This window comes from Lampetra fluviatilis, chromosome 73 (genome assembly GCF_964198595.1).
Source record: "Lampetra fluviatilis chromosome 73, kcLamFluv1.1, whole genome shotgun sequence".
NCBI lineage: Eukaryota > Metazoa > Chordata > Hyperoartia > Petromyzontiformes > Petromyzontidae > Lampetra > Lampetra fluviatilis.
This window is the reverse complement of record NC_136347.1, coordinates 2,159,078-2,174,388: the sequence shown is the minus strand read 5'-3', so window position 1 is coordinate 2,174,388 and position 15,311 is coordinate 2,159,078. Positions and strand designations below refer to the sequence as shown.

Here is a 15,311-nt window from a genome sequence, read left to right as displayed (position 1 = left end):
GCTGTGTATGACGCTGTGTATGATGTCGTGTATGACACTGTGTGCAGTGTGTATGATGGTACGGTGTGTATGGTGTGTACGTTGTGTATGGTGTGTACGTTGTGTATGATGCAATGTACGGTGTGTATGATGTTGTGATCGGTGTGTATGATGTCGTGTATGTATATTGAACTGTTAATGTTATCTGGGAGACCTGTGTCTGTGTGACTGGCTAACTGCACTTGCCCCAACAGTCTATGAGAGGCTACCTGGGGGTCCTGTGTCTGTGTGACAGGTTCTCTCCGCTGCGTCTGCCGCGGGGGTCTCCGTGGCGTTTGGAGCGCCCATTGGGGGGCGTCCTCTTCAGCCTCGAAGAGGTCACACTCAGAGAGGACACTCAGACACACACAAAGACACACACAGACACACTCAGAGAGACACTCAGACACACACACAGACACACACAGACACACACACAGACACGCACAGACACACAGACACACACACAGACACACACACAGACACACACAGACACACTCAGAGAGACACTCAGACACACACACAGACACACACAGACACACTCAGAGAGACACTCAGACACACAGACACAGACACACAGAGAGAGACAGTCAGACACACAGAGATACAGACACACACAGACACACTCAGAGAGACACTCAGACACAGACACACTCAGACACACTCAGAGAGACACTCAGACACACACACAGACACACACAGACACACTCAGAGAGACACTCAGACACACACAGACACACAGACACACACACAGACACACACACACACACACACAGACACACAGTCACACAGACACACACAGTCACACACAGACACACACAGAGAAGAGAGACACACAGAGAGACACACAGAGAGAGACACACACACACAGAGATACACACTCACAGAGACACACAGAGACACACAGAGAGAGACACACACAGACACACACAGAGAGACACAGACACACACAGAGAGACACACAGAGAGAGACACACAGACACACACAACAACAACAACAACCATTATTATTTGGTTCTAAAATTAAGATTTAACAACAACCGCCATTCGCCACTAAGTGGCGGTGACGTCACCACGACGCCTATGCCAGGCCATGTGCACCTTAAGGCCACGTGAAGTGTCAAACGCCCGCTGGCAGGAGGTCACGGGGCAGACCCAGCAGGTGCCACGGGTCGACTGACCGAGATGACCGAGATGACTGGTTGATGCACCACCTGTGCCCCCGACTGTACCAACTTGCTGTGCTTTAGCCACCCGGCGCTCTGCTCATTGTTGTGAGCGTCGCTCCTCTGCCCTCCGTTGTTGTTGGAGGGCGACTGCCTCCAACTGCCCAGTAGCAGCGTCCTTCACGAGCCTCCTCCACTGAGGTCGATCTTGACACCGCTGGTACCAGTCATCGGCAAGTCCACTCAGCTCCACGTCCTCCTGTACCACATCACTCCATCTCTTCTTTAGCCCGTGCCGCGCCCGCTTAGCCCCCTCGATCCGGCCGAACAAAAGCTGTTTAGGCATGTGGTGGCTGGGCATGCGGGCTACATGACCCAGCCAACGCAGCCTTGCCTGCCGGAGGAGCTCACCGATGGGACTTTGCCCAGATCTTTCAAGGATTTGTGAGCTCCTCACACAATCCAGCCTGGTTAAACACAGGGTGGATCGTAGGCAGGCCAGCCTAAATGTTTCCAACCGGCGAAGACACACACAGACACACACACACACAGAGACACACTGAGACCAGAGACACAAAGAGACACACAGACACACACAGAGAGAGACACACACAGAGACACACAGTCACACACAACAACAACAACCGCCATTCGCCACTAAGTGGCGGTGACGTCACCACGACGCTTGTGCCAGGCCATGTGCACCCTGAGGCCACGTGAAGTGTCGAACGCCCGCTGGCAGGAGGTCACGGGGCAGACCCAGGTACCACGGGTCGACTGACCGAGATGACCGAGATGACTGGCTGATGCACCACCTGTGCCCCCTACTGTGCCAACTTGCTGTGCTTTAGCCACCCGGCGCTCCGCTCGTTGTTGTGAGCGTCGCTCCTCCGCCCTCCATTGTTGTTGGAGGGCGACTGCCTCCAACTGCCCAGTAGCGTCCTTCACGAGCCTCCTCCACTGAGGCCGATCTTGACACCGCTGGTACCAGTCATCGGCAAGTCCACTCAGCTCCACGTCCTCCTGTACCACATCACTCCATCTCTTCTCTAGCCCGTGCCACGCCCGTTTAGCCCCCTCGATCCGGCCGAACAAAAGCTGTTTAGGCATGCGGTGGCTGGGCATGCGGGCTACATGACCCAGCCAACGCAGCCTTGCCTGCCGGAGGAGCTCACTGATGGGACTTTGCCCAGATCTTTCAAGGACTTGTGAGCTCCTCACACAATCCAGCCTGGTTAAACCCAGGATGGATCGTAGGCAGGCCAGCCTAAATGTTTCCAACCGGCGAAGATGCTCCACTAGGGGGGTCCACGTTTCGCAAGCGTAGAGAAGGGAGGGAATGACCGTGGCCGAGAAGACCTGAAGCTTCGTGCGGAGCGACAGACCAGGTAGCTTCCACACAGCGTTACGCAACCGATGAAAAGATATTGCCGCTCGACTGATTCGGAGTGAGACCTCTGCTGATAAACTGGAGCCGGTCATAAGCACACTGCCCAGGTATGGGAAACTCTCCACTCTCTCCACAACTGCCCCATCACCGATTGGGAGTTGTGGGGGTGGAGTGCCCGATGGTACAAAATACCCAGGCAGGTGCTTAGTTTTGGTGGGGCTGATGGTAAGGCCCCACCTCTTAGTGGCACGCTCCAGTCTCAGCAGCAGCGTCTCCAACTCCTCTTCTGAATGAGCAGCTATTACCAAATCATCGGCATACATAACGTGGTTGACCAATAGGGAGCCATCCCTTGATCGCACCCGGGCGTCGATCAGCCTCCCATTATATCTGTACCAAATGGTAATTCCCCCGGTACAGCTATTGAAGGCTTCACAAACTACGTAGTCGAAATAGATGTTAAATAATGTGGGGGCCAGAGGACATCCCTGTCGCACCCCAAGGTGTACAGGGAAAGGCTCCGACTCCCGGCCACGTAGTTTTACCCGGGCCCGCTCACCATCATGAAGGTCCTTAATGATCGTGAGCAGAGGGTCAGGGACTCCGAAAGCACGAAGAACAACCCAGAGCCCAGTCCTACTGATGGTATCATAGGCCTTGACCAGGTCAATAAAGCAGAGATGTAGGTCTTTTTGGAATTCCCTACACCTCTGCTGTAGCAGACGGACAGAAAATATGGCATCTGTGCAGGACCGCCCTTTCCTGAAACCGCATTGGGGCTCCGCAAGCCTCTCCTCAGCGTGCCTAGCAAGGCGATGTTGAATAATCCTTGCCAGGACCTTACCCGGCACACTGAGGAGTGAGATGCCCCTGTAGTTGTTACAGTCGGTACGGTCCCCCTTCTTAAAGAGGGGGACCACCAGGGCATCCTTCCAGTCCTGCGGAACCCGTCCAGTGGTCCAGACTGTTGTTATGATGTCATATAGGGCAGTCTGTGCACAAACGCCACCCTCCCTCAGCATTTCGCTTGGGAGATCATCTCTGCCCGGTGCCTTCCCTGGTCTCAGACTCCGGATCGCCCTCAGTACTTCCTCAACAGCTGGTACCTCAGCCAGCCACTCACAGGGGGTGACCTCTTCCAATATTTGAGGCACCGCAGCCTCAGCAGGGTTATCCCCACTTTGTGCCATGATGTTTTCCTGGCTGAGAGATTTTCCCTCCCCCAGGACCTCACAGAAATGCTCAGCAAATCTGCAAACCTGTTCCTGGGGGTCGGAGATTGGATCACCGTTTTTTCCTCTAATGATGGTAATAGGTGTGGCGCTGCAGGTTACTTTTTTGATGGAGTTAAATAGTGATTTGTGATCGCGGGCCACTGAGGCAGACTCCATCTCCTCAGCAACCCGCGACCACCACCCATCCTTACAGCGCCTTACGGCTCTCCGAACCTCCGAGCGAAGGCTGCGGTAAACCTCCTCATTCTCTGACGTGGGATACTGTAGGCGATGAGAGTGGGCCTGTCGCTTTTTCTCAATTAACCTGAACACCTCCTCCGTCAGCCAGGGTTTCTGGGGAGGTCTGGACCGCGTACCCAAAGCAGCCATTGCAGCTGCATGAGTCACAGTCTTAAACCTCGCCCATTTACCCTCGACATCAGGTGGAGTGGGGGACGGTGCCAACCCCAGCTGCAAGCAATGATGAAATTCTCGCTTGCAACTTTCATCAGCTAGCTGAGACCAGGCCACTTTTGGTTGGAATGGGGTCCTGGGTGTACACCCACCACCGGAGTGGAAGAATGGCAGGCGCATCTTACAGATGACTAGTCGATGGTCAGAGGTCAGTCACACACAGACACACACAGACACACACAGGGAGACACACACACAGAGAGACACACAGACACACACAGAGACACACAGAGACACACAGAGACACACAGACACACACAGCCACACTCAGACACACACAGAGAGAGACACTCAGACACGCACAGAGAGAGACACACACAGACTCACACACAGACACACACAGACACACACAGAGACTCACAGAGAGACACACAGAGACTCACTCAGAGACCCACTTAGAGACCCACTCAGAGACTCACTCAGAGACTCACTCAGAGACTCACTCAGAGACTCACACAGAGACTCACTCAGAGACTCACTCAGAGACTCACTCACTCACTCAGAGACTCACAGAGACTCACTCAGAGAGACTCACTCAGAGATTCACACAGAGACTCACTCAGAGACTCACTCACTCAGAGACTCACTCAGAGACTCACTCACTCAGAGACTCACTCACTCAGAAACTCACTCACTCAGAGACTCACTCACTCAGAGACTCACTCAGAGACTCACTCACACAGAGACTCACTCAGAGACTCACTCACTCAGAAACTCACTCACTCAGAGACTCACTCACTCAGAGACTCACTCAGAGACTCACTCACACAGAGACTCACTCAGAGACTCACTCACTCAGAGACTCACTCACTCAGAGACTCACTCAGAGACTCACTCACACAGAGACTCACTCTCCATCTCACCCCCTCACCAGTGTGAGCTACTCACTCTCTCCCTCCTCACCCCCCCTCACCCTCACTAGGTGAGCTACTACTCACTCTCTCCCTCCTCACCCCCTCACCCTCACCAGGTGAGGTACTACTCACTCTCTCCATCTCACCCCCCCCTCACCCTCACCAGGTGAGCTACTACTCACTCTCTCCCTCCTCACCCCCTCACCCTCACCAGGTGAGGTACTACTCACTTTCTCCCTCCTCACCCCCCTCACCCTCACCAGGTGAGCTACTACTTCCCGCTCAAGACTCTGTGGCGCTCCTTCTTTGCGGCGCTGGTGGCCGCCTTCGTGCTGCGCGCCATCAACCCGTTCGGCGACAGCCGCCTGGTGCTCTTCTACGTGGAGTTCCACGCGCCGTGGTCGCTGCCCGAGCTGGCGCCCTTCCTGGCGCTCGGCGCCTTCGGCGGCCTGTGGGGCGCCGCCTTCATCCGCGCCAACATCGCCTGGTGCCGCCGCCGGCGCCGCGGCCCGGCCGGCCGCCTGGGCCGCCACCCGGCGCTGGAGGTGCTGGCCGTGGCGGCCGCCACTGCGGCGCTGGCCTTCCCCAACCCGTACACGCGCCGCGGCACGGGCCAGCTCATCCGCGAGCTGTTCCGCGACTGCGGCCCGCTGGAGGCCGCCGAGCTGTGCGACTACGGGGGGGCGGGGGGGGCAAACGGGACGGGGGGCGGGGCGGAGAGGGGGGCCGCCGGGCCCGGGGTGTACGCGGCGCTCTGGAAGCTGGGCCTGGCGCTCGCATTCAAGGTGGTCGTCACCGTGTTCACGTTCGGCATGAAGGTGAAGATGGTGACGGTGGTGGTGTGTGTGGGGGGTGTGTGATGAGTGTGGTGTGTGTGTGTGTGAGTGACTGTGTGTGTGACGGTGTGTGTGTGTGTGTGACTGTGTGTGTGTGACTGTGTGTGTGTGTGACTGTGTGTGTGTGTGTGTGACTGTGTGTGTGTGTGTGTGACTGTGTGTGTGTGACTGTGTGTGTGTGTGTGACTGTGTGTGTGTGTGTGTGACTGTGTGTGTGTGTGTGTGACTGTGTGTGTGTGTGACTGTGTGTGTGTGTGTAGGTGCCCTCAGGGCTCTTTATCCCCAGCATGGCTGTTGGGGCTATAGCCGGCCGCATCGTGGGAGTCGGCGTGGAGCAGCTGGTGCTGGCCCAGCCGCAGATGTTCGCCGACTGGTGCCGGCCGGGCACCACGTGCGTCACGCCGGGGCTCTACGCCATGGTGGGCGCAGCAGCCTGCCTCGGTAACACACCACACTCACTACTCACTCACTACTCACTGTGACACTCACTACTCACTCACTACTCACTCACTGTGACACTCAATACTCACTGTGACACTCACTGTGACACTCACTGTGACACTCACTCACTACTCACTCACTCTCTGTCTCCGTGTCTCTGTGTCTCTGTCTCCGTGTCTCCGTGTCTCTGTGTCTCTGTGTCTCTGTCTCCGTGTCTCTGTGTCTCCGTGTCTCACTGTGACGGACGCAGGCGGTGTGACCCGCATGACCGTGTCGCTGGTGGTCATCACTCACTCACTCTCTGTGTCTCTGTGTGTCTCCGTGTGTCTGTGTGTCCGTGTCTCTGTCTGTCTGTGTCTCTGTCTCCGTGTCTCTGTGTCCCCGTGTCTCACTGTGACGGACGCAGGCGGTGTGACGCGCATGACCGTGTCGCTGGTGGTCATCATGTTCGAGTTGACGGGCGGCCTGGAGTACATCGTGCCCCTCATGGTGGCCGTGATGACCAGCAAGTGGGTGGGCGACGCGTTTGGGCGCGAGGGCATCTACGACGCCCACATCCGGCTCAATGGGTACCCCTTCCTGGACGCCAAGGAGGAGTTCACACACACCACCCTCGCCACGGATGTCATGAGGCCACTACGCACAGACCCACCACTCGCCCTGCTAACACAGGTACACACACACAGACACACACACAGACACACACACAGACACAGAGACACACACACACACGTACACACACAGAGACACGGCACGTACACACAGAGACACGGCACGCACGCGGAGACACGTACACACACACAGAGACACGGCAAGTACACACACAGACACACATAGACACGGCACGTACACACACACACACGGAGACACACACACACGGAGACACATACACACACACATGTACACACACACACACAGAGACACGGCACGCGCACAAAGACATGGAGACACACGGAGACACGGCACGCACACAAAGACACAGAGACACACGGAGACACGGCACGCACACACGCACACACACACACACAGAGACACGGCACGCGCACAAAGACACGGAGACACACGGAAACACGGCATGCACACGCACACAAGGCTAGGAGATGTTAACGACCTCGCCTGGTGTACAGGAGGTTGTTGGTTCGATCCCGACCACTGATGCTGCTGCTGCTGCTGCTGCGTATGTGTATGTGGAGTCTGCGTGTCTCTCTCCACGTGGGGGTCGCGTGGATTCTAGATTTGAAGCTTTCGTGACTGCAAGGATTCATACTCTGAGTTTTTTCGGTAAAGTCACCGTGTAGGTAAAAAATGAAATAAAAATGAATAAAAAATAAAATAATAAAAATTACGACGTTTCTGTGTCTGTGGTGTCTCTGTGTCTGTGTCTCTCTGTCTCTGTGTCTGTGTCTCTGTGTCTGTGTCTCTCTGTCTGTGTCTCTGTGTGTGTGTGTCTCTGTGTCTCTGTGTCTGTGTCTCTGTCTCTGTGTCTGTGTCTCTGTGTGTGTGTCTCTGTGTCTCTGTGTGTGTGTCTCTGTGTCTGTGTCTCTGTGTCTGTGTCTGTGTCTCTGTGTCTGTGTCTCTGTGTCTGTGTCTCTGTGTCTGTGTCTCTGTGTGTGTGTCTCTGTGTCTGTGTCTCTGTGTCTGTGTCTCCGTGGTGTCTTTGTTTCTGTGTCTCTGTATCTCTGTCTCTGTGTCTCTGTGTCTGTGTCCCCGTATCTGTGTCCCCGTGTGTGTGTCCCCGTGTCTGTGTCCCCGTGGTGTGTGTGTGTCTCAGGACGGCATGACGGTGGACGAGGTGGAGACGCTGGTGCGGGAGACGACCTACAGCGGCTTCCCCGTCGTCGCGTGCGCCGAGTCTCAGAGGCTCGTGGGCCTGGCGCTCCGCAGGGACCTCCTCATCGCCATCGGTAACCGTCACATCAACGTCGTCATCATCGTCAACGTCATCATCATCAACGTCATCATCGTCAACGTCATCATCGTCAACGTCATCATCGTCAACGTCATCATCGTCAACGTCATCAACACCAACTTCATAATCTTCAACTGTATCATCAACCCTATCAGTGTCATCATCGTCAACATCAATGTCATCATTCTCATAGCAAGCAAAGACACTCACTCACCCACCCACTCACCCATCCACCCACTCACTCACCCGCCCACCCACTCACCCACCCACCCACCCACTCACCCACTCACCCACCCCCAACCCACCCACTCACCCACCCGCCCACTCACTCACCCGCCTACCCACTCACCCACTCACCCACCCACCCCCAACCCACCCACTCACCCACTCACCCACCCACCCCCAACCCACCCACTCACCCACCCACTCACCCACTCACCCACCCACCCCCAACCCACCCACTCACCCACCCCCAACCCACCCACCCACCCACCCACCCCCAACCCACCCACCCACCCACCCACTCACCCACTCACCCACCCACCCCCAACCCACCCACCCACCCACTCACCCACTCACCCACCCACCCCCAACCCACCCACTCACCCACCCACCCACCCCCCACCCCCCCCGTGTGAGTGTAGAGAACGCGAGGAAGCGTGACGACGGAGTGGTGAGCCACTCCCCGGTCTACTTTGGGCTCCACGCCCCGTCGCTTGCCCCTGACTCGCCCCCCCCCCCTCAAGCTGCGCTCCATCCTGGACCTGAGCCCCTTCACCGTGAGCGACCGCTCCCCCATGGAGATCGTGGTGGACGTCTTCCGCAAGCTGGGGATACGCCAGTGCCTGGTCACCCACAACGGGTGGGTGAGCCGCTGGGTGGGTGGGTGGGTGAGTGAGGGGGTGGGTGAGTGACTGGGTGGGTGAGTGGGAGGTTGAGTGAGTGACCGGGTGGGTGAGTGACTGTGTGGGTGAGTGACTGTGTGGGTGAGTGACCGGGTGGGTGAGTGACCGGGTGGGTGAGTGACTGTGTGGGTGAGTGACTGTGTGGGTGAGTGACTGTGTGGGTGAGTGACTGTGTGGGTAAGTGACCGGGTGGGTGAGTGACCGGGTGGGTGAGTGACCGAGTGGGTGAGTGACCGGGTAGGTGAGTGACCGGGTGGGTGAGTGACCGGGTGGGTGAGTGACCGGGTGGGTGAGTGACCGGGTGGGTGAGTGACCGGGTGGGTGAGTGACCGGGTGGGTGAGTGACCGGGTGGGTGAGTGACCGGGTGGGTGAGTGACCGGGTGGGTGAGTGACCGGGTGGGTGAGTGACCGGGTGGGTGAGTGACCGGGTGGGTGAGTGACCGGGTGGGTGAGTGACCGGGTGGGTGAGTGACCGGGTGGGTGAGTGACCGGGTGGGTGAGTGACCGGGTGGGTGAGTGACCGGGTGGGTGAGTGACCGGGGTGAGTGAGTGACCGGGTGGGTGAGTGACTGTGTGTGTGTGACTGTGTGTGTGACTGTGTGTGTGTGACTGTGTGTGTGTGACTGTGTGTGTGTGACTGTGTGTGTGTGACTGTGTGTGTGTGACTGTGTGTGTGTGACTGTGTGTGTGACTGTAGGCGGCTGCTGGGCATCATCACCAAGAAGGACGTGCTGCGCCACATGGCACAGATGGCAAACCAAGACCCCGAGTCCATCCTCTTCAACTGACCTCCTCGCGGGCGAAGCCGTCACCCCGGAGCGGACCTGGAGGAGGGCCGGGCCCCCCACTCTCGCCCGCGGGCCCCCCACTCTCGCCCGCGGGCCTCACGGAGCGGCTCTCCACGTCCCCCTGTCTGTCTGTCTCCCGTGTCTCTGTTTGTCTTGGTGGTTCTCAGTGTCTCTGTTATGTCCCTCCCCGTGTCTCTGTGTCTCCACACCCCCCTCCGTGTCTCCCCCCCCCCCCCCCCCGTGTCTCCACACCCCCGTGTCTCCCCCCCCCCCCTCCGTGTCTCCCCCCCCCCCCCCCGTGTCTCCACACCCCCGTGTCTCTGTTATGTCTCCGTATCTCACCCCCCCCCCCCCGTGTCTCCGCTGTGTCTCCACACCCCCGTGTCTCCCCCCCCCCCGTGTCTCTACACCCCCGTGTCTCCGCCCCCGTGTCTCTACACCCCCGTGTCTCCGCCCCCGTGTCTCTACACCCCCGTGTCTCCGCCCCCGTGTCTCCCCCCCAGGTCTCCCCCCCCGTGGCCTGGCACAAGCGTCGTGGTGACGTCACCGCCACTTAGTGGCCAATGGCGGTTGTTGTTGTTCTTTGTCTACGTGTGTCTGTGTGTGTCTGTGTGTATCTGTCTCTGTCTGTCTCTGGTGCTACTCGCTAACAGCACTTGCCCCAACAGTATCACGGCTACGAGGAGGAATCTTCGTCTTGCGACTGTGCCCGTGTGACTTAGTGTGTAGAGACAAAGACAAAGCTGGCTCGTGTAGCCTTGCCCAGGCTGTAGGGGCAAGTGCTGTTCTTAGCGAGTAGCAGCAGCAGCGCCTATGAGGGCTGGCACTGTGTCACACACACACACACAGAGAGCGAGGGGGGTGGGTGGGTGGCTACCAGCACCACGCCCAGCCACCTGGCTGCCTTTGTCTCCCTCCCCAACGCCCTGACACCTTCGCTGATGGGCCATTGCCGCCATTCGGAGTTGTATGTTTTCAGGCCGAGTTAACCTAAGGGCGGCACGTGCGGTTGAACCCCAGCAGAGTGTGTGGGGGGGGGTGTTCTTGCCATGCCACGATTCTGTGCCGTGATTGACGCTTTGCCACTCTCGCTCCCTGCGACTCTCTGCAATTATAATCTACAACATCAACAATCAGCAGCAGCAGAATAAGACTAATTATTTATAAGTGAGGCTTGCAACTCAGTCGCTCATTCACGTGGGAGGGAGGGAGGGGAGATGACTGGGAAGGACCACGGGCTCAATATCAATCGCCAAGAGATGTGAACGATGAACTATTTTTAATTTCGCCAGGTGATGAGCTTCTAGAAGGCTCTTCATGAGCGGCCTGGCCACGTGATGGCCCAATGTGAAGCGGCTTCTCGTCACCGCGTGGACATTTGCAGCAGTCGCCAAACCGCCGTGAACGCCGTGGTGACGTTCATTCTAAATGTGGAGGGGAAAACCGGAGGACCCGGAGAAAAATCCACGCAACCACCATGGAGAGAGAGAGACGCAAACTCCAAATAGCAGCAGCAGCAGACATCGTCAGGGTCGGGGTGGAACCCACGACCTCCTGTAGACCAGGCGAGGTAGTTAACATCTCCTAGCCACCGTGATGATGAGAGAGACACGCAGACTCCACATAGGTAGCAGCTGCAGGCATCGTCAGGGTCAGGATGGAACCCACGACCTCCTGTAGACCAGGCGGGGGAGATGACGTCTCCTAGCCAGTTAAATTCTGCGTCCCAAATCGGCACCACTATAATCCTCACCACCACAACCATCCCCATTACCATCATCTTTACCCTCACCGCCCATCGTCCTCATCACCACCATCATCGTCACCGCCCATCCTCACTGCCATCACCATCCTCACCACTACTTGTCCTCACCACCATCACCATCCTCACCGCCCATCCTAACCACCATCATCCTCACCACCATCACCATCCTCACCGCCCGTCCTAACCACCATCATCCTCATCACCATCACCATCCTCACCGCCCATCCTATCCACCATCATCCTCACCACCATCACCATCCTCACCGCCCGTCCTAACCACCATCATCCTCATCACCATCACCACTCGTCTTCACCACCATCATCCTCACCTCCCATCCTCACCACTCGTCATCACCATCCTCACCACCACCATCACCACCATCCTCGACGTCATTGTCTTAATATTTCTCTCTTTGTAAAACAACACAAGTTGTCGCGACCTTCTTGGGGTTGGCGACAAAAGTTTTTTTTGTGCAATTTTTTTGATCTCGAGATGGAAGAAAAAAACCTCACAAACCACGCACTGCGAATAAACAAATATCGATTGCAAGAGAAGAGAGGTGGTGAGTGAATGGGTGAGTATGGTGAGTGAGTGGGTTAGAGTGGGTGAACAGGTGAGTGTGGTGAGTGAATGGGTTAGAGTGGGTGAACAGGTGAGTGAGTGGGTGTGGTGAGTGAATGGGTGAGTGGGTGAGTGTGGTGAGTGGGTTAGTGGGTAAACAGGTGAGTGACGGTTCCACTTGAAGACGGAAGCTTGTGTTGCCTCCGAAACGTCGTGATTTTTATTATTTTTACTTTTTTACCTACATGGTGACTTTACCGAAAAAAACCTAAGAATATGAATCCTTGCAGTCACGAAAGCTTCAAATCGAGGAGTCCTTCAGTTCGAGGTGTCGCCCCGGCCAAGGCCTTCCTCGCCCCCCCTCGTCCAGCCACTCGGCCGACGCCCTGGGACCTTCCAGAACTTCCCTCCCTTCGAGATGCTTCCAGCAGCTCCACCGTCCTCCACTTTCCTTCTCGATCCTTCACTCGTACACCCATCTACACTCACCCCACGGTAACCCTTGCCATGAACAGTACCCTACAGTAGTATACTAGTGTAGTATGTGTATAGTAGTAGTGTATAGCGGTATAATAGTGTATATTAGTATGTATGTGTATAGTGGTAGTGTAGTGTATAGTGCAGTACAAAGTAGTGTAGTGTAGTTTATAGTGCAGTACAAAGTAGTGTTGTAGTGTAGTTTATAGGAGGATGGATGTTGAACTTCGTCATCATTGAACGTAGCCAACCATGATAATCGGAGGTGCGGGAAACCTTCTGGCGAGGTACCACAGTCCGTGTCTCAGACTCTGTCACAGTGTCTCCTAGACTGTCTCTCCCAGTGTCTCACAGTGTGATGCCACCGCCACGAAGCCGTTCGTCAGGCGCCCCATCTGCGACCTCACCACCAAGCGACGGAGCCGACCCCGCGTCCCCCTCACCTCACCTCACATGAACACACCCGCACGCATTTCCCCCACCCATAGAGCTGGAAGGGGAGGTCACCTGATCGACCGGTTTTTATCCGAGAAGCCCTTATCGGGATTAACTTTCACGGTTTCCGGCGACCAGGGAATTGGACGACCTCCCCCGACGCTACTTCGCACCGCGGCGCTGCGACCGGCATTAAGATGGTATGGTCGCGGCGAAGGGCATTCGGCCACCGCGGTTGAAACGCATCCCCCCACACACACCCCCACGGGTCGACGAGACAGGCAGAGGAGGGACGGGGCGGCATAGTTTAGGGTGCGCAATTGATAGGGCAGGTGGTGGGGACATGCGGAGGCTCCGCGCTTAACTTCCGCAGCGGGCCGTGGTGATGGACGCCGCTGCATGGTGCGCAGGAGCACGGCGCCATGCATGAGAGGGAGATTAATTGGAATCGGCGCCGCAGCACATCCGATTAGCATATCAAAGGCGCCCAGAGTCGCCGTGTGCGTGCCAACGGGCGCGAGCCCATTGTTAAGGAAAAACTGAGGGCCGCCATCCCGCTCAGAGCCGCATCCCTTTGATGTAGGGAGGATAAAAAGGGGGCGCAAAGGGGAAATCGCTCTCTTACTCCAGCGCCAGGCGACAAGACGCAGCTCCAGCCCAGCGACCCGAACGTCCGTGAGACGCATCGAGGTACGCTGTGAGTACAGGATCAACGAACCGCCATGGGCACCTAACAGTAAGTAAGGAGGGGAAGTAAGATCATAGCCGATAAATAGGGAATAGGTACAGGGGTAGTGGCATAGGCCAGCCTCGTCGACTCACTGATTTAACATCAATTCGCAGGTAGCAGACAATAAATTATTAATAGCTGACCGTGTCTCCGTGTGATCTCGCGGAGAAGTGGGAACGCGTGTGGTGCTGTGTGCACAGCGGCTCGTCACGTGGGAGCGCTGCGTAGAACGGCGCACGAGTGGGTGTCGCGTGTGTGCAGGTGTGTGCGCTCGTAGTGTGGGGGAAGGGGTCGGTGCGTCCGCAGGTCCCCGCTCCGTCTAACGCCGCAGGGACTCGCGCAGTGAGGGCAGCGTCATTCGCCCTCCGACCCCTGACCCCCGTTTAATAGCGCGTGATTCGTGGAGAGACAACGCAGCGTTTGCAGGTGAACGAGAGCGTACGACGAGCTATGCCTCTCACACGAGCTCGCGGAGGGACGGACCTGGGAGGGGAGCCGTCGGGCGATGAGCCCAGCGACGGCAGCAGCTGCTCGCAGAGTAGCGAGGGGTCGGCGAACGGCGGAGCCCCTGCCATAGGCAGGGAGCAGGGAGGGACTTCGGGGACCAGCGGACCCAACAAGTGTGTCTCACAGACCACGACTCACAGTCCGTGTCTCCCCGGGTCTCACAGTCCGTGTCTCCTGGTGTCTCCTAGACTCTCTCCCAGTGTCTCAGTGTATCACAGTGTCTCAGTGTCTCACAGACCGTGTCTCCTAGACTGTTTCTCTCAGTGACTCACAGACCGTGTCTCCCGGTGTCTCCCGGTGTCTCCCAGGCCGTCGTGTCTCCTGGACAGGGCATACTCGGCTCCAGTGGCGGCTCCTGCAAAATCTCTCAGGGGGGGCAAATGTCTGGATGATTTATAAGGATAAGGTCCACCCATGCAAAGGATAAATTAACAGCTTAAGCATGTAAAGGCAACTTCACTTCTTTAATATTAATGAAAAATAAAGTGACTCTTACAATACATCTTGTTTGTTTCTATACTCACTATTAATACAATCCACTCAAGTTTCTTTTATTAAAGATTCCACTAGGTGGCGACAAATCATATTGTTGGATGCAACGTGCTTACGTATGAAGACGTAAGCACGTTAGTGCGAGCCCTCCCGGAAGCCATAGAGAATGCATTGCAGCGCTCCCCGTTCGAAAACAAACATCTTTGAATGTAAGTCTATGGGAACACTCTGAGCGATTCGCAGCCGGAGTGAAATCGCCCAAAAAGAGGCGGTACTCCACAGAACGTGACATATGACGCTGATTGGACTATATCCAGAGGCACAGTGACGACTAGCGTGACTCTGTG

The 15,311-nt window shown here is 56.7% G+C and overlaps 1 protein-coding gene across 1 annotated transcript; it reads left to right on the top strand.

Moving 5' to 3' along the window:
• The first annotated feature begins 52 nt into the window (after positions 1 to 52).
• On the top strand, positions 53 to 14,972 carry LOC144953267 (H(+)/Cl(-) exchange transporter 3-like). The gene is given in 10 exon segments (XM_078883838.1): positions 53 to 58; positions 275 to 328; positions 330 to 356; positions 5,380 to 5,934; positions 6,213 to 6,393; positions 6,800 to 7,065; positions 8,165 to 8,297; positions 8,947 to 9,032; positions 9,034 to 9,164; positions 9,906 to 14,972. Coding segments are annotated over 10 exon segments (1,530 nt in total). The 3' UTR covers positions 9,997 to 14,972.
• The last annotated feature ends 339 nt before the right edge of the window (positions 14,973 to 15,311 follow it).